At 46.3% G+C, this 19,879-nt stretch overlaps 1 protein-coding gene across 1 annotated transcript in view; it reads left to right on the top strand.

Moving 5' to 3' along the window:
- LOC119450086 (uncharacterized) overlaps positions 1-18,688 on the top strand; it is an 81,285-nt gene extending 62,597 nt beyond the window's left edge. The window contains exons 3-4 of the mRNA XM_037713445.2: positions 10,627-10,779; positions 13,798-18,688. Coding sequence (XP_037569373.1) covers positions 10,627-10,779; positions 13,798-14,012 — 368 coding nt within the window. The 3' untranslated portion in view covers positions 14,013-18,688. The remainder of the gene's footprint in view (positions 1-10,626; positions 10,780-13,797) is intronic.
- Positions 18,689-19,879: the final 1,191 nt, after the last annotated feature.

Below are 19,879 nucleotides of genomic sequence, written 5' to 3'. Positions count from 1 at the left end.
AGTCATGCCGCTCGTAGAGTGAATACTTGGATGTGTCGCGTACATAGTGCTAGGTGTCTTGGCGCCATGTGTTCTGTCAAGGGGTGGTCACATCTCAAGTTTTCTACGTAGCGCGCTTATCTGTTTATGTATGATATGCTGCAACCGCATCGTGGCATTTGATTCTTACGTACTCCATGGAAGCTGCAGCCATGAGGGGAGTAAAAGTTACTCCTTTCATGGCTTAAACTATCCAACATTTTTTTTTCTTTAAATTTACCGGAATACAATAAACAGGTTATTTTGGTGAAATCGCAGTAAGACAAGCTAAGAGAAAAGATATGTTACAAAAATTACCATATTTTTTTTTCTCAGACAAAAGTTTTGACAGTGCTATGCTAGTTTTAGCAGTGTTAAGATATGAGCTTAGTCAAGCATCTTTAAGGCACACATATGTATACGTATTTGACGCGTTTATCATTCAGTCAATTGTTCGACCATTTACTTCGCAAATACTGCTTCGTCAATGCGATAATAATGTGGATCGTTAATCGGTTCGTGTGCTTTCAGGTTCCAGTGCTTTCATAGCCAGCTACAAAACCTTCTGCCGCCGGTATTATTATTTGTCCTGTATAAACTTGTCACAGCTGTCATCCGTTCGTCGTCGGCGCGAAGTCAATCGACGGGGTGGACAAGCCGGTTGGTCGTTCCGTACTCGAGCGAACACAGTGAAAAGAGTCAGAGTCGGGAGTAAACAAAAAAACAAGATATTTTTTGGCTGATAAATATACACAAATTAATAAAATAAAATAATAAATAAAAAGACACAAGACAGACTAACACACCTGAACTTAATATAACACAATGATGACGGAGAAATGTGATGAGCAATTAACAATACATATACATATGAAACAGGGCGCGGATCAAATATACAAGAATAACACCTAACAGCATTTCACTAAAATAAATTTCAAAGGAAAACAACGATGTCATACGCGCAGCAGCAGCAGCAAGTCCATAAATCGTGAAGTCGGTGCACAGAGCTTTCCCGAAGAATGCTGGCGGTCCGATCTTGTCGAGGTGGATGCGATCGCTGGGCTTGGTTTCCCGGGAGTCTAGATCCTGACGACTTCCCTCAAGCAGGTTGAGCTAACTTGAGGCGAACTACCGTGAGCTTCGTTGCAGACGCTGGTTTGACGTCTCGTACGTCAACTAGTTCCTCGGAGTTCCGACGTGGCCAGGCGGCACAGGCGATACTGGACGGCACTAGCCCCCCGACGGCTTCTCAGCAGCGCATAGGTTCAGCTTCCAGACTAGCAGGGCCCAAAACCTGCGCTTAAATAGCCTCTCCTTTTCCTAGTTCCCTATGTAGGGGAAATGCCGGTATGCAGAGTTCACCTAATTAATTCATGACTCCTCCCAAAAGTCTTGGCCGCGTCCCTTTCACCATGGACGAAGGCCGGTAGATTCCCCTCTCTCCAAGGTCGAGCCCCGGCACTGCACCATACGGACGCACACGCACTCCTCGGGGTCCGTTAATCGGCGTGTCGATGTCTCGAAACGAGATGCCACCCCGTGGGGCCACGACGTTTTTGACGCCCGTTAATCGGCGTGTCGCCTTCTCGAAATTATATGCCACATAGTGAGGACACGACTTTCTTGGTGGCCGCTAATCGGCATGTCGATGTCTCGAGGGACTATGCTGCCCCGTGAGGACACGACGTTTTTTGGCGGCCATTAATTGGCGTCAAAACCACTCGAAAACTCTCGAAAATATGACGCTCCGTGACAAAACTGCAAATACGGAATGGTGAGTCAATAGCGCTTGTGCGGCCATCACATCGCTTAATAATTTCACATCACGTCACATCACATCACTGTTGTAATTTCAACTTTGGACTTATAGGGTGAAAAGAAGAACAATGTTGAAGAACAAAAACTGCACTAACGAGAAGGCGCAACCTTTTTCGTAGCTTTTAGGTGCGGCTTTGGTTTTCTTGTACAAGCAAATGAAATCATGTCATTTCAAAAAATGAACAGAAGATGCGGCCGGGAGATGGCCCAATGCAGAGTGTCGGTTAAAAATAGTCAGTCGTGACGTCATCGCTATATATAGCCGTCGCCTAGCTCCCACGAGCAAAATCGCCCGTCAGTTCTGTTGAAGTTACTTTCTTTTTTTTTTTCTGCTATCATAGTCAGAAGGGCTGGTGCGATGGCGAAGCCTTAATTAAAGAACGCGTCGTTGAAGCGCCATCAAATAGAAAGAGAAACTTTGCAAGTGAACTGTTAGGCGGCAGCTTTCAAAAACGCCTCAACTTTTCCCAATCGACGGACCCTCCAGCGTTCTCGTAAAGTTCTAAGGCGCAAATTTAATGAAGCTAGCAAAGTGAGTGCACGCGAACAAATGTGGGGTTAATTATGCGGACGCTTTATCAGCACGAAGATAATTAGATGAGTCCACAAACTTGAGAACGCGGTTTATCCGCGTCTTTGGGTAAACAGACGCCGTTCGGAGCTCACGTTATTCTCAAAATACATTCAGTTAAACTACAAAGCTGACTTGCGCATACGCGTAGGCCATACCACACTTTCTATTTCATAGCAGTAATGTAGTGAAAACAACGCCTATAAGCTCGGTAATGAATTTTCCACTTGTTTTCTTTGCGACGTCTTCGGCACAGATGGCGATTCGCTGAGACCGAAATCTATTTTTTGATATTTCGTCCTTTCTGTTGTCAGTCTGCCTGTTTTCCCAAGAAAATACACTTTCTTTCGCTCCAAATCTTTCATCACGCCGCTTTACTCGCACATTAAGTTCATAAAGTTGATTTCTCTCTCTCTCTCCTACATTAAACTGCCAACCCCTTAACTTGGCTTTCTATATTTGCGACGCTTGGCACTACGCTCCTTCACAAGACAGTCAACAGAAAGTCAACAAAAAAGTATCATGCTACAAAATCTATATAATAACTTCTATAGAGATGTAGAGTTGCGGTCTTGCCACTCTTAGCGACTAACATCTAGAAAACTTCTCGAAAAAGCACCTTTGGAAGTCGACTGGCAGTAATAGAACAAATAAGAAAGTATTCTGAAAGAGTATGTCTTCTAGGCCGCAGACCTTGCTGCATACACGAAAGCACAAGTCTATACGAAGACCACGAAGTTCATGTTCAATCCTATAGTCAATCTACGAACTCTCTAAATTTATCCTTGAAAGGTTTCCACAAAGCGCGGGTCCCCAGAAGAAATAAAAGCGGCTCAAGCTCCTTACACGAATAAAGACATCGCCGTCGTTCTGCTTTAGAGAGCGACGAAAAGCGTTCAAGCGCATCGACGCATCTCTTCTCGCTAGCGCAGAGGTCGAGCGAAAAACACAAAAGAGAAAACGCACGCGTCTGTTGGATTGCCAAGTGCTCTCCTCCGTGTTTAGAGCCATCGAGTCTGTGCGGCAGACAAGACAGTGCCCCACCGCAGCCCCATGCAGGGGCGTGCGCCCGTACGCCTCCCGGCACGCTAAAACAATGCACCACGGCAGTAACTGTATAAGAACGCAGACAGACCGTCCCTTTCGGCATTAGCTTCTTACGTGCAAGAAGCATTGGTGATTAGCTGATTTCGCCTTGGCTGTTACGTCGCTGACCGTCGCGAGTGGCCAGTGGCGCATGGAAGCTATAGCCAATCATGAATCAGAGCGAACACATTCGATCAGTCGGCTTCTCCCTGTTTGGCCGAAGCTATACTTTGTGGGAAGCCTATTTGTGTCGTCATCTACAGGCTAGTTACTACAAAGGCCCGCAGGTTGTACACAACGAGACAAAAAAAAGATATAAAAATGCGCACTTCAGCGCACGAGGAGAAGGGGGATAACTGTGGAGCAAGCTGCGGCAAGAATGGGTGGTCAACTGCAAGACTACGCAGCTGTAGGCGTGGGTGTATTTGCAAGATTTTTCTGGATGTTGTATTCACAGGATTGATATGGGCACTTGAGTTCATCAATTTGTTCGTTAAACCGTGCCATTTAAGTAAAAGACGTTCGTATCTGTATTTTGAGCCGTCGCTGCTGCATCCACTGACCCGACAGCCAGAACAGCTGTAACTTCCAGCCTCCAAACTGCTGCACGGTTTAAAGCCACACAGAAGGGAAGAACAGGAAGTGGGTGGTGGAGAGAGGATAACAGAAAGATCAAGAGCGCAGAGCTTGCTCGGTCTGGCCGTGCGCGTTCCTTAAATTGCTCCAGCGCGGAGGCGTGCGCCTCCAGAGCCGGGGTGCCAGCCCCGAGATCAAACTGGCTTTAGGAGAGGCGCCACAGACGAGGGCGCGCGCGCCACTTATAGACAAAAGAAAGAAGACGGAGATGAAAACACTCGCTCGAGAGTCTTTTTCTTTTTTTCTTTTTTGACTTTTTTTGAATCGAACAAGACGTTTGGTGCGAGGTAGCGGTTGGTCGTTGCAGGGCCCAGCGACAGGGGAGAAGGCCCCGGCCATTGCTTTTAGCCGAAAGAACGAAGCAATGAGCAAAATATCACAAGCGAAAATGTGTACGGAAGAATGAGGGAAGAACATCGGCGGAAAGAGAGGAGAGCGGTGCACAGCGCCCGGAGCGATCTGTCACCGCGACGCGTTCAGCGACGTCGCACTCGTGAGAGCCGTAGCTGGTACGCACACACGCCTACCCCCTCACCCTGCCTTTTTTTTTCTTTTTCTGCCCACTTATCCAGGTCGCGTGGCATGTCCACAAGGCTTTCAAAACTTTCGCGCGAACGGTGTAGTGGTGTTGCTTGTATCGCGTCCGTATAGGGTGCTAGCTGTCCGTCGCTTGCGTGGCATTTTACGTGGCCCCTGAGTTATAGCCTCCGAGCGAGCCACTGCTGTTTTTTTCTTGAACCGCCGTAAAAGAGCTGCTGATCGATGGCATTTTAGCGTTGGTTCATGGCTGAGCGCACCCAGGCAGACGTGGTTGTAGCTGTGGGCGTTCTTAGCCCGGAGCAATGGACTGCGTGAAAGAGAGGGCGTTTTGAAAGCACGAAAAGGACGTTAGCTTTCACCCGCTTCCTTCCGCTTGAGAAAATAGTTTTGTGAACAAATATACATAATAATTGACGCTTCGGGTAACGTCTGCTTCTTTCCAGCACGAAATAGAACGGGAAAAAAAACGTGACTGATCGAATCGTGAAATTTATTTACCTTGGGTGTGGACACAGTTCAGCAAGCAAGGGCAACAGGAACATATTGAACGAAGTAATAAACTAACGTGTCCCATCTTTTACGTACGAGAGCTGTCGCTGCTACAAAGCGAGAGTGTAAACCTCCATAGCACGGGAAGGTAATCTCGAAGACAAACGAATCCGCTTGGGGACACAAACAGCCTGAAAGATCGCCCTCGCTTTCCGCGCACAGCTGTTTTGGCATACAAGGCGGGACGGCGGGCTTCGTTACGTTCGCCTTGTGGGCGAGGAGGGGGAAAACGTGTATACCTCAATTTACCGCTCCCTGCTCAACTGGGTGCTTTAAAGAGAACACCGATGCGAGGTGGGGCGGTGCTCTCCGTGCTATGGTGCCTCGATGCCACGCGGCGCTGACATCGAGGCACCCTACTCCGTGCTGAAGGCCGTCCCCTATATCACCACAGTGTGGCCGGCAGAGTACGAAGCGTACGTGTTTCACAAGGCACCCCACTCCTCCCTTTCCCCTCTTTACTGGCCGCCCCGTATCTCAAATCCTAATATGCGTCAGTCAGGTGCATTGCGGACAATCACCGATTGATGAAGTGATAGTAGTATCCAAGGGACTTTCGCAATAGCACATCCACGGCTTCGATACAAAGCGGTTAACGAACTGACTGCGCCGGCCTGTGACGCCACTTTCGAGCAATGTACGTAGCCAAGCGGAGAAGCCGAACGTAGAGAACGGTACTTCGTTCGACACTTTTGAATATATTCAGGAATCTGTTGATACACCTTTACATTTCCCTTCACCCCCATCACTCTAGTACTTTACTTTCAGGACCATGCGCACTAAGAGTAAAGATAGCACTTATACCAAGTTTGTAAAACATCGCTCGATTGACTTTCTGGCCATGGCACCTTCTTAACATCTTGTATGCAAAGGGCACCCCTACTTGTCGCGCTTGGGATACGTGGGAATAACAAGATTGATAGGCGCCAGAGCTGCCAGTTCCCGGAAGTTTCGTGAATAGCCGAGGCAGGAATCGACGTCTCCCAGTTGTCGATCGTTATCAGCTGTCAGCACGCCCACGTAGAACCGACAGAATAATCTTGTTTGTAGAAACAGACCGGGGCGTTGTCTTTCGAATTTGACGGTGTAGCGCTACTCGAACTGTCATTAGACAACGGGCCAAGTAGCGTGTCGCGTTGGTATGATCATATACTCTCTTTCGAGTATACGCACCAGTTCATGCACTACCACGCTGCAATGAGCTTTCATTTATTCCCCAGCAGTCACGTGTCTTCGTGCAGTGCCAGTGGGTGACTCAATCGCAAAGCCAGCGGATCGACGCGTTGAGTCGTCAGCACGCTTGGACTTCATTCGTGTTTTTTTTCTATTTCTTTGTTTGTTTCTTTCTTTCTTTTTTGTAAAGCTATCGGACGCCCACTATTAACCGCTGCAAAGTGAATCGATGAAAAGAAGCGCGATTTTTCCTTGGGCATCGCGACGCCACGTAGATGCCAACAGCCAATACTGCCGCGTGTTACAACACAAACGATGACAATGCATTTTCCCAGAAGATTGCGCAACTTTTGCATCCTGCGATGGAGTTTTTTTTTATTATTTCTTTAGAAGTTAAAGAAAAATATGCACATCCAACACACAGTCTGTAATGTAATGTGAAGCGAAGCTTTCGTGAAGCGGTTAATTAAATGCCATACAACTGTTGATCTCCTGAAGAGCATTTTGCAACATAGCGATTATGTGCCTGTCCGGCAATACGGTAATAAGCGGAGACCCCCACTTCGCGACCCACGCGACCGTGGATTACGCTGTGTCCGGGACCGGCCCGCACTTGGAACAGGTCTCCAGGGTCCGCCCACTTTGCTATTGTACTATCTTCAGGATTGGCCCACTTTACGAGAAACAGACTGACTAAAAAACGCGGTGAACACCGGGAAAGAAGGCATACAAGGCGTTTATTAAGGCGAAAGCCTTATATGTCTTTATATGACCTTCAACGTCTTTGAGCGAAAACCGTGTCGTCGAAGCGAAATCGTACACTATGACGACTCGGTGCAGTAATTCACTTACTACACCGCCCCAGCATCGTGTCTTATATATACAAACAATCACGCAACAATTCTAATGCTGTGCGGGTTGCCGTCGTCAGCGTGTTAATGAAGATGGAGTTAATTCCGGCACTCGAACCCACGACCTTCGGTTGGAGTCGAACCACCGAGCTTATGTGGAAGTCGAACCCGCCACCTTTGGCGTTAATTAAGGCGAGGTTAGTTAAGGCTCGGTTAGTTAAGAAAGCGTCAACGAAAGCACAAGAACCCGCGACCTATGGTCGCAAAAAAGAAGCAGGAAGTAACAACGCATTCGAATGCGAATGTCAAGTTATTTAATGAAAGCCTGCGCGCGCTCTTGAGCGCGCAGGCTTTCGCCTTCACCCTCCTTGGCGTATGCTAAAGTGACTGTCAATTTTGTTGCAGTGAGAATATTAGACACCATTTATTGTTTCACTGCGCGATTCCGTAAGGAACAGAGCCGATGACCGGCACATTTGTATTGATATTACGGATGGGACTGCACATAAGCCGATTCGTTATAGGATCAAGTCGATTCGTTATATGAGTGATGTCTTGTGTGTGAGTCATTCGGCAAGACAGCAGAAGTCCATCAGTGCTCGCTACGAAAGCTCGCGAACGATAAATCAGCGATTAGTACTCAACAAAATGCATCCAGCGTCCAGCACACGTTTGTCAACGCTTGTGTTCGCAATATACTCTCTATATGCTAAGTGGTAATTGAGAGTAATCGTTTCCTTCATTTCACACGAGAGGCTGTAGCCTGCGTGATGTTACCTCACCCGCAGTATGTCCTTGATTTTTAATGCGATAACGTTAAGGGCCCCGCGTCGCAAAAAATCCGGCGTTAGCGTCGGCGCCGGCGTCGGCGGCCGTGGCGGAGAATATCATCCCGAACCACCCCGACCACGCAGGCCCTCCGCGTGGCGCAAGGTGTTAGTGAACAAAAATTGAATTGCTCGCAGTGAAATCCGTCAGAAAAATGGTAAAGTACGACTTGACCACAACCTACAGACATGGTGGCGTCGGATTATAATTTGAATGTACGAGAAAGCATAATTCTGTTACGAGGAAACTCAAACACAAACCCCTTTTCCAGCATTTCTACCATACCAACAGCGGCGTGCTCGGGTGGGTAACTTGCGAAAATCATATCCAGATGGCGCCCGCATCCTCGGCAGGTCAAATTGGGACTTCGCCTGCCTAAAGCGTTTTTAGAAGGCCTTGGTGCTTTGGTATTAGCAAAATTTCGCTGTTAATAACAAGCAGTTGCCCTCAATTTTTTTTTTTGTATCAACTATTCCCCAGACAGCGTCTGCGCGCAGCTGCAAGACATCCTGTGAATTCTTTAATAGTGCGCGAAACAGGCACGGCCAAGAAAACCTGAGCTCGTGAGGCCCAGTTTCGGGTTCGGAAATGGGCGTTGCCCACCATGCACGCCGGGCCGCGCGAAGGCAATGTTCAGCGCAGACACACCCACGTCGAATGGGTTCCCAGCGTGCAGTCTCTCGGCGGGCAGACGCCGCCCGGGGCCGTCAATTCGCGTGACAGAAAACAGGTGCCTTCGATGACGCAACGCGGTGTGCGGCCTTGAATGAAGCCACTCTCCCCCCTCTTCGGCGCCTTTCGCTTTCTCGCAGTCTCGGTGCATTCATAGGGCGGTTAACTATAAAAGGCAGGCGAGTGAGGAGAACTACGTGAGGAACCTTGCAAATGACGTCACACGAAAGACAAAGAATGATCGATAGCCGCCGGCGTTCGGGCTGTATGGTAACTGCTCTGGCCTGCAAGCCATGGGATGCTTGTGCCTCCCTTCCACCCATCGACCTTTATTTTTGTTGGTTTATTTTGGTTTTTTATTTTTTATTTTTTTGGCGTCACGGCTACGAGAAAGCTCAAGGTAATATGTCTTATCAAACACGTTATCGCAGCTAAAGAGACGTGCTGAAATGGGTAGAAACATTGATGCCGACACGGCGATGTTGTTATATGTCTTGTACATTCTTACATGTTTCATAATGCCAAACAAGAATGCCGACGTGTACCAATTTGTACCAACCATCTGATGGTTCAACTATTGCAGTGTAACTGAGTGGAAATTTCGACGAGTACGCAATATTTTATAATGAAAATAGGCGCAAGTGTGCGCTAGACAAACGCGTAAGACGTAGGCAAGACAAGGCAATGAATGAACACTGTGCTCCTGAGAGACAACGCCGTTCTGCGGATTTGTGTTGTGCCTGTTTGTATAACTTTGTGCTGTGATGTTACGCATGAGGCAACGTATGAAGGGAAAGGCAGGCTCCAATGGGCGCAGGATGCAGCTGATTAACTTAGGCCTTGGCGAATGGAATTTAGACCCTGTCAAAGCCCATGGTCTTATGGGTAGCGCATCGGGCTGCTTTGTTGAAGGAACAGCGCTCGAAACCAATCGTCGACCAACTTGGAGCACCGGGTATACGTGCCACTCGGTCTGTCCAGCTCTCCAATGAACCTTGTCAATGCGTTAGCATCCTTACGGCACTTTACGCACTTTCCGTGGGCTATGTATCAATCTACGCTTCATACAACGAAAAGACGCAACACACCAAGGAAAAGACGCTCTTTCCTTTCGCCTGTCTTTTCCTTGGTTTGTTGCGTCTTTTCGTTGTATGTACCAACCTAGCCCAACAACAAGTTGTATCAATCTATGTTTGTATCTAACCGTTTTCCCGCCTACCTGAATCAATGGGTAATCCGTGGTTGAATTGTTAGCGCATCGGGACTGGGTATAGCCCGCGCGGACTTCTCGGCAGTGTCACAAGATGGCATAGCGTGTTCCGAAAGAAGCGCGAGCCGGTTGCCGGTTGCCGCACGACGCGCTTATCAGTGTTCGCACGTACCGGCGCGTCATGCATTTCGGAGGCCACGGGCAGGTTTTGCGGTGGTGGCACTAGATGGCGCCGAGTGTTCTCAGGAAAGTGCGAAAGAGGAATCCCGCTGCAGTAAATGCCTCATGCATAACTCGTTTCGGCGGTGGCTATACGTTGTGTCGTTATATTGATTGAAAGCTAACGCATTATCGTCGATAGTCACCGTGAGAAGGGTTTCGCCGCTTTTTTTTTTCTTCCAATTAGGTTCGCTGAGTATGTACCACTAGGTATGTACCGCTCTTTAATGAACCTCTTTGACGCCAGCTTGGGTAACTGAGTATGACTCCGGGTCATAGTCAATTTCGGTTTTTCCGCGAACACCCAGAGAATGCTTGCTACCTTGCACTCATTCCTTGCCACCGATGAAGATCTTGCAGAAATGATGACCTGAAGTACTTCATATCCGTTTTCTTTTTCTTTTCTTTTTTCGCTGCCATATAAATCCAATAACTTGTCTTCTCTGTCCGTGTAGGTGACGCTGTCCAGTGCTACATATGCAGTTGGTCCCCGAGAAACCAGGCCAACCGGACGGACTACTGTACGCACTCAAACTTCAACCCGGAAAAGAACTTCGCCCACGAGTGTTCCCATGGATGCGAATTCTTCTCCCAGAACGACCTGAACGGTGAGCGCGCAGAAACGGCGGCCCACGCGAGCGTCGAGGAGTGGGCGTGAAGCATAATCGAGTGCTCTTGTTACTTTTGAATTTTCTTTCTTTGTGTTCTGACAGCGATGAAAAATTGTATACATAGCTGTCGCAGCACGCTCTGTTGCAAAGTCACGATATCGGCTGTGTTGCCTGTTGACGGCAGCAAGACGCTGGAAGCATGGCAATAATGTTCTATTACCGATGCGGCGGGGCATTGTACGTATACTACACCAAAGCAATTTGTACTCGCAATGTTTGTGCCCAGTTAAAGACACGACTGCAAAGATACGGCAGGCATTGCCAAATCCTCCACGGAAGCTCACCCCTGTCGTTGAAAAGAAGTGCACAATCATTGCATTCTATACCGGTGCTAACATATGGGGCAGAAACCTGGAGGTTAACAAAGAAGCTCGAGAACAAGTTAAGGACTGCACAAAAAGCGATGGAACGAAAAATGTTAGGCCTAACGTTAAAAGACAGGAAGAGAGCGGTGTGGATCAGAGAGCAAACGGGGATAGCCGATCTTCTAGCTGACATTAAGAGGAGAAAATGGAACTGGGCAGGCTATGTAATGCGAAGGATGGATAACCGGTGGACCATAAATGTTACAGAATTGATACCAAGAGAAGAGAAGCGCAGTTGAGGACGGCAGTAAACTAGGTGGGGTGATGAAGTTAGGAAATTTGCAGGCGCATGTTGGAATCAGCTAGAGCAAGACAGGAGTAATTGGAGATCGCAGGGAAAGGCCTTCGTCCTGCAGTGTACATATTAATAAGATGACGATGGTGATGATGAAAGACACGACTAAAACATTACGACCTGCCTCAGATATATATTAACGGTTTTGACCTCTCTCTGTCTCGCGTATTTCCTGTATGATTCCTGCATTTAGTATCTTTCTACACAACACAATACGCGTTATGTTGTTGCTTAGTAATTCTTGGTGATCTGAACCTTCAGTACATGTTATGCGTGCTTTGCTGTGACCACCTCATTATCGTGAATGAGCATGTTTCACGTGAATCCTCTTACTCTATCGTAGAGTTGCATCCGGAAACTCACATGACCTCACGGATCGAAAATTTTTCGCAGTTTCTCATTTGCGGTTCTCCTTGACGCGAACTTGGAGCAAGTTGCGTTACGATTATATAAAATCTAAGGCCACATACACTTGCTTCTATGCAACTATTATATTACAGATACGTAAATTTTTGCACAAGCGTCCCCAAATTCGCGCACAATTTTGATGTAGTTCCACTTTCTTTTCGTCAACAACGTGCTCCAGAAATTTTCTATCTCGAGTCGTGATATTGTTCAGTCACAACAGCTATAGGTATCACCTTTGACGCTGGTAAAAGTGAGCTAAGCTGTCACTCCTTTTTGTTTCTTTTTCCCCTTTTTTTTTAATTTCCGAGTACGATGCAATGCTAACTCAGATGCAAGACGTATACGTATTGCTTCTTAGCACTCTGTGCAGCAGCTATTGCCTTGAGAATAATATGATATAAGCGGTGTTCCATGCATCAGATCCCGTCAGTGGGAACTCCGGCGGTGTTTCAAATTTCGTGACAGATAGAAAATGAAAAATAAAATAAAACATTATGAAATGAAGTGCACTGCACAGCTACCTCTAAATAATGTTCACTAGCCAATGTTCAATAGTTCAGTCTCGTATTTAAGCATGTAATTAAAACAAAAAAGAATATTAGTAATATAGTCAACTTTATGCCTCTTGTGGCAGGAAAGCGACGTTTATGCGGATGAAAAATATTGTCTCGAATGCTTTAACAATAAAAGTAACCGTAATTTGGGCTGACCTGAATCGAGCTGGATTTAAAAATCTGGAGGCAGAAATATCACCACGCAGAATGAATCGGGCATACATGGCAATAAATTACACAGTAATATTCTGTTTCTTAGGGGCGTCAATATTTGATGGTGAGCTGTTAATCGCGGCTGCCCTACGCTGTCATTATTGCTTGAACGTTCGCTCGCTTCTATGCAGCAAAACGACCAGTGACCAAGTGTCAGCCGGCCACTGCTCGATGGTCTTTCATGTGTTGTGGATGTTGTCTTATTCCCATGCTGTGAGGTGATTGTATCACAACCAAACACGAATCACTACTTGATAGTTATTTCTTTTCACCCTGTCGTGAAATATTCTTTTAGCTCATGGTACGTCAGTCAATACGTCAATCAAGAGTTAGGTCGGTCGGTATAATGGGAATGTTAAGCTGTTCGCAAGTTTAATAATCGTAGGCACGCTACATTCACTCTCCGTCACATATAGGCTTTTGAAAGTAGGGAGTTGATACGAAGTCAACGTTGTGTTTACGACTGACAATAAGTTAGGAAAGGTGTGTGCCGCAATGTATGTTAAAGAAGGAAAGTCCTAACAGGTATTATGTAAAGCAGACTAACAAGTTAGCAGAATACCGCATGGGCGTAGTCTATGAAGTGCTCATACTCTCACTCTCGTTTAGTCAGCCTCTAACCAGTTTCTGTGTGCAAGTGTATCGATATTTCGTCATTAGTCAGATATTAATTTGACATAAACGTTCATTGATCGATGGAAAACCTTGTAACCTTTCGTTACACTGTTGCCTTTTCAAGTGTACGTACTCTCAAATTTCCACACAGTATAGCTCAAACCTAAGAACGCAGAAGTGCGCCTTATGATCGAGATATCATGGCCTATCGTTAATAGAGCTAGCACATGCGTAAGTAAGCCCTCGATTGTCTTGCGCAAAGAGGAGTGGCCATGCTTAAGCTGTTATGTTTCCCAAGTACCCACACGTGTCAATAATCGACGGGTTGGTGCCGCCTTCGCTTGCGCATGCGCGGATCACTTTTGTGTCTTCCTTATTTCCCACCACCTTTCAGATGACAGTCGTCGTTTGTGTCGTCCTCTTAGTTCCTACCTGTGTCTTTGCTAGCAAGCCTATATATACCCTTTCAGTGACACGTGCACCTTGAACACACCTCTTCGCGCAGGTGACTTCGAGCACGTTCGGCGCAACTGCGCGCCGAGCAACCCTCCGCACAAGGGTTGCCTGACCGAGACGAGCCGGGCCTGGAGCACGGTGCGTTGCATCTGCGACTCGGACTACTGCAACGCGGCGCCCCAGCTGCAGCGGACGACGGCCGCATTCCTGCTGCTGCCTCTGTGGCTCGCAGCTACCGCCGCAGCCGCCAGAATGCCCACCTGAACGCTGTCTCGCTGTTTCCTCTACCCGAACAGAGGGGGCGCCCGTGTTTGAGGAAAAGAAAACGGAGACGCCGGTCCTCTGGTCGTAGTCAGCCAGTGGGCGTCAAGCAAAAAACGCGAGACTCTGTGTGGCAGTTGTATAGAGCGGCGAATCTACTAACTGGGACTTCTTGAGTTGCTGTAAATAGACTCTGTTTCACCCCATTACACGTTATACCAACAATTTCACCAGCAAGTTTTAGCGAAGCTAAAGACAAAGACGGGAGCTCTTCAGTCGGGCCAAGTTCGGAGCTCTCCTAGTTCCCACGTTGCATGAGTAGCGTCAAGAATATAAGTACTCAACTTAATTGTGAACTATGCTGCTGCTTCTCCACTGCGTGGAAAAATAAGTCGGCAGTTCGCATCTGTGGCCCAATCCTCGGCATTTCGCTGCTGTCAAATTTGCCATCTTTACTGCTCTGACACCTTCTCTGATTGGCTCAAAAGGAATAGTTCGGCAGAGTCTGAAATAGTACACACAAGTTGCAAACGGCTGCGTGTTTTTGTACGTTCAACGGTGAAGCGAAAGTGTGTTATCTCTAAAAAGCCGTCATGGGAAATGGCCCAAGTTCAAAGCAGGATTTCTCAACTAGGGCCAGAGGTTATATCCTCCGTGCGTCATGATTGGCCTTCCCGAAACGTTAACGGAGCAGAGCTAAAAACAGCATGAAGGCTTCTCTAGCCGACCAATAAAATTGCGGAAAAGTTGAAAATTTCCTTCTCGGGTTTACTCCAAGGAGCACCATGGCGCCCACGGTAGCGTTGGTTTGACATGTTAAGCTTATTTATCGGCATCAACCTGTTATATGGGAGAAATTAGCTTTTGCTAGTGCTGAAGAATTCGGGAAAAAAATGATACCAAACATTTTTAGAGTTTGCCGGTGGATCTTGTTCTCCACAGAAGAGTTCGCGAAGGGCTCGGCTTTCACCTTTGCTTTTGAGGGTTGGTGCATCTTATACCTTGCTTCAGGGTGAACCTGTGCTGGAACAGCGCTAAGTTATAAACAGCATGATTTTAGTATCTGTATAGTTTGTGATGTGTATAGCGGGGAGGTAACGTATTTGTCCATCTCTGCGTTATTTTGTCGGTGTCCCTCAGGAACACTGAATTCATAGACTTGTTGTCTTTCAGTGTTCGGTTTGCTTGCGGAAGCACCACGTTTACAGCTGTCCAGTGTCGACTGCCGTGAACGCGTGCAAGTTACTTTGTTTGAACACATTAATGGTTGGTACTGTCGTTCTCTGCGAAACAGCGCTTCAAGTTCGCCGTTGTTACGTCGTTACGTTCCCCCAAAGAAAACAACTTGATTCTGAGTATGCTTGGCTTTACTAGAAATTTATACAAGAGCTGTCGTATTTATAAGACAATCGATGAAGGTGTCACTTTTTTGTGTGTTTACTGCAGTAAGCTCGCAGTTCAAAACGAATATGCGCTTGACGCGGGATTTGAGGGCACCTTTACGTGCGCGATCAAAATCAATTGTGTATTCGTGCATATCTGGATGATCCACCGCCGTCGAAACAAAGTTGTCTCTGGGATCGAGTCGAACAAGGCACGTCCCTCATTTGAGTGCTGTTGATCACTTCGTGTCCATATTCCTGTATACATCTGTTTTGTTTGAATGTATAATAGGGTTTGTTTAAAGACGTTATTGAAACTAAACACACTTTCCTCTAAAAGAGCAAAATCACTTCATGTTTTTATTTGTGGTCAGGTGACCAGGACTGTAATTTATCGGTTTCCTGGTCGAAATCCATGTCACCGGAACAAAGTCTCCCATACTTACGCAACCACTTGTGCTTCTTTTTTTAGTTTTCACGTTTCAATTTTTTTTCTCTAAACCAAACGCGTCTTCAGAAACGCAGTAGAACAACCAAAGTGTACACGCTGTTAACCTCCACAGAGATTTTTAAGCGCTTGTACGTCGATGAGATGTGCCCTCCTGAGTTTTTTGCTGCGCGAAATAACTTTTATTGAGTGGGAGGTGAATAACATATTCCATCAGCGTACACCGTGTAAGCTGTTCCTCAAACTTGGGCGTCTCAAATCTTGTGTCATTGTAGAGTTCAGAACTTCAGTCGCTGAAAATGTGTTCTAACGTGCTTTACTGCCAAAATACTGCCGTGGGTGTTCTCTCGAGCAAATGTTTGCACTGCAATGTCTCCAAACCGGCACTTCTTCAAATAGAGAACACGTGCTAAAACTTATATGCTCGTGCACGCAGAGGCCATGCTGTATGGGTTTTCAGCGCCACTCACTCTCCTTTCATCGGCCTCTAGCCAGTTTCCGTTTGCAAATGTATCGATATTTCGTCGTCAGCACCTTACGTCTGCATCTGTAAACCGCTGTGTAAAGACTGACTTCCCGCCGCCGCTGCTATTGCTAACTTGTAGTTACAGGGTTTGGGCTCATGCTCGACGTGAATCGTCTAAGGTTCAAAGTCTGTACAGTTCTTAGGGTAAAGAAAATTGTGAACCCACAAAACACTTTAGCATCAGTATATCTGATTCAACAGTGTTTAAATCGTGCCACGTGTCAGTGAACGTGTCCCGTGCGAGAAAAATATATATTGTGCGCAAAGCCTTCTCCTTTATAGCAACAAATATTCAGCTGAGAAATCTTCACAGAATTTCGCTTGTATGTGCAATTGTAAGGATACGTTTTCGCTAAGAAAATACCTTTCTTTTTCTTAAAAAAAAACTAAATACAATTTGTAGCAATACATTTTACCGACGAATATACATTTATCTAAAATTAGTAATCAACAATCAGCAAAATACATAAATTGTCTTGAAGCAAATTCGAACAAGAAATGCTTTCGAAGCATAGAAACTTAAAACGTCATGAGCGCTGTCCATCGTTTTATGCAAATATTTCACAAGCCCTTAACGTAGTCTTAGGGACCTTCCAGATAACCTTAGCGCATATTTTTTTATACACAGCGCATAATTTTTTAACCAATATTAGCTAGCCAAAGAACGCATCATTGTGGCCAAACATTAATTACACAGTGAAACAGGGTTCACTTTAGTCCCTCCTGGTCATTAGTGACGGCATCAATGCACGGTGTCCAGAAATGATTTTAGCAACAACCAGCTATCCTACTCTTTTTCTTCATGAAGATACTGCTGCTTTCATAGACACGTCAAACGTGCCTAATCTATTCAGTACTATGCTCTTCCATAAAGAATACAATTTCAATCGGCGTTACTACGCAAAGCAGCTAGCAGAGTGTACACTTGAATATTATTGTTGTCCTGCCGAATGCGTCACGCGTTCTCAACGCGGGTACGGTAGTCTTTACAGACCACGTGGTGTGGTTACGCATTGTCACGCAGTGAAAGACCTGTCCGAAGTGTGTAATACAAGTGTACAATGTACATAGAGCCTATTACTGCAATATGCGTTCAATGATGAACTAAAGTTACAAAAAAAAAAGTTCGTGCAAAATTCTCGGGGCATTCTTCAGATGGACGGAGGTGGGAACACCTTGTGATATTTTACAACGTGAATTAAACCCCTTCGGGTATACCTTAATATTGTCTTAAGTCTCCTGCCTTACCTTATGACAGCGCTAGAAAAAATATACAAATAGGACCACATTGTGTTGCATACTGCTTTCTACAAAGGTACAGCATTCTTTCGGCCTCTTGTTGTGCTTAGTTGAGCGAAAATCTTGACGTATCTAGCAATTTGTTTTAAAGAATTGCAATAGATCTACGCTTGTCCATTGGAATACTTTCGCACGACAAGCATTGTGCATCGTAGCTCATTAGCACGCCATCACAGCACGCTCCTTTTGAACACAAACTTTGGAAGTGAGTGCTGACAAACTAATCCGCGATGGCTGCTGGTGCTGCTTCGTGCTACTTTTATCTTTGCTCAAAAACTTGCACCGCCAACACCCACTCTGCCTTGCGTCTAGCAAAAATAAAGTAACGGGAACAGCCACTGAAATGCATGACTACATCTTCACAGACAGCGTAAGGCTACTTTGAATGCGGAGAAAATATATCAAAGCTCGTATACCGTCGTAGGTTGTCATGTCAGTGCTTATGGACAATATTCTAACCGCAACGTCAATACAGCATGCCGAAGAACAGATTTTTCAAATTTAAGATGGCCTCATTTATAGGTGTTTTAATTATTTGTAACTGAAGGAGAGGGGGAAGGGGACTACGTAGGTGTGCTGTTGGTCGCACCACTTTTCTTTCTTGCAGTTAATTTCTTCGTACAGCACACAACGTGACTTTGGAACTCACCATTGCCATCAATTATCGTAACTATGTTGTACAATTGTGGTGTTGTGATATACGTTTGTAATGTTGAGTATATATGCCTTGCCATTCTGCCCAAAATCGTCTTATTGTCGCAGCCTGTTCCAGGTGTCCCTATAGAAACACACGTCCCATTGAAATGTTTACGTGCTACTTGTACGGGTTATACATTCACTGTGTTACCATTGTGTTCCCCCGCTACCTTCGTGGATGCGTGCACCAGCGCGCCTGAGAAAACTGTACATGTACCAACGCTTCGCGTTGATTGTCCAGGCATACCGTCTGCTGCTAGCTTAAGAAAGGTCGCGAGCGTGTACCTTCCTTCTTTTCCTTCAATAAAGCCTGGATATTGGCGTACTGAATTGCACGACTTTTGCTTTGGGATGTTGTCTTGTGCTGCCCTCTTGCCAAGAATCTATGAGACATGGAGGACAAGAAAATTCGGAGAAAAAGGACCGTTTCAATCTTCAAGCCAAGACTCAGCAAAGACTGAAATGGGGACACTTGCTGGTGCAAGGAAGTTGACTTCCTAAGGCCTGTCGCAGGCTGCAACGGTTGCATAGGATTTCAGTTTTCGCTACGCTCCTTGATATTCGGTGGTGATGGAGATGGTGGTCAGCTTCTTCAAGCCGGTTTATCATGGAAGCCATGGCGGGCAGCTGTTCCTCCTGAGAGACAACGCGAATACAAATGTGGTTCGTCACATGCATGAACAGCAAACTGGTATTGCCAAGGAATGCAAGTAGCATGGCACCCTCTTTCTCACCACCTTACGCCGTTCCGGAAACACTATACAGACCGTCCGAGAGCATGCGTAAAAAAAGGACATCTGTCCTGAAATATTGAAGTAACCTCTATCTTACCGCATTATAGCGAAATACACCCTTCGAGCACGGTCATGCCATTTACATATGGCACATCTAGATATTTCGGAGGAGTCTACTCATTCCGCGCGCACTACGCTCTCTAGTTGTAGCTGGTCAGCGAGGAACATCAGACATACTTTTGATTGTACATGAAGTCGGTTTCAAACTGGTCGCGCTCGCCTATCTTCTGTTCGTTTTCACGACAGTCGAAAAGAACTGACAGATCTAGCTCGCTTCTGACATTGGCGTCCGAAGTAACGAGGAAAAACGGCCGTCCGCATGCCTTCCTAAACTTTCGTGAGACATCCATTGTGTAGGCGATGGGGTGGAGTCATCGCGCAATGGCGGGAAATTAACCACTGGCCCGTTCTGCTGCAAATCATACACAATCCTGGGCGTCCGAAACACTACCAGTGCGTCTGCCTTCCTGACTCTCAACTGCCAAGTGTACGACGGTAAACCACAGCAGGACCATTTCTGCCGGGCGTCGTCTAATGCTTCTAGTTTGGTTGTACGTTTGAAATCACTGCATAATACTGCGTCAGGATCACCGCCAAACGTAGAAACTACATTAAAGGTAAGATGAATCTCTACTTCTGTGCCCGTGTTCACAGAAAGCATTTATGCTAGAATAGTTCATAAGAGAAATGTCCTGCCAATCCCGACGCTGGACATATTAGCAAAG

This window comes from Dermacentor silvarum, chromosome 4 (assembly GCF_013339745.2).
Source record: "Dermacentor silvarum isolate Dsil-2018 chromosome 4, BIME_Dsil_1.4, whole genome shotgun sequence".
In the NCBI taxonomy this organism is placed as follows: domain Eukaryota; kingdom Metazoa; phylum Arthropoda; class Arachnida; order Ixodida; family Ixodidae; genus Dermacentor; species Dermacentor silvarum.
This window is presented reverse-complemented; position numbering and strand designations above follow the sequence as displayed.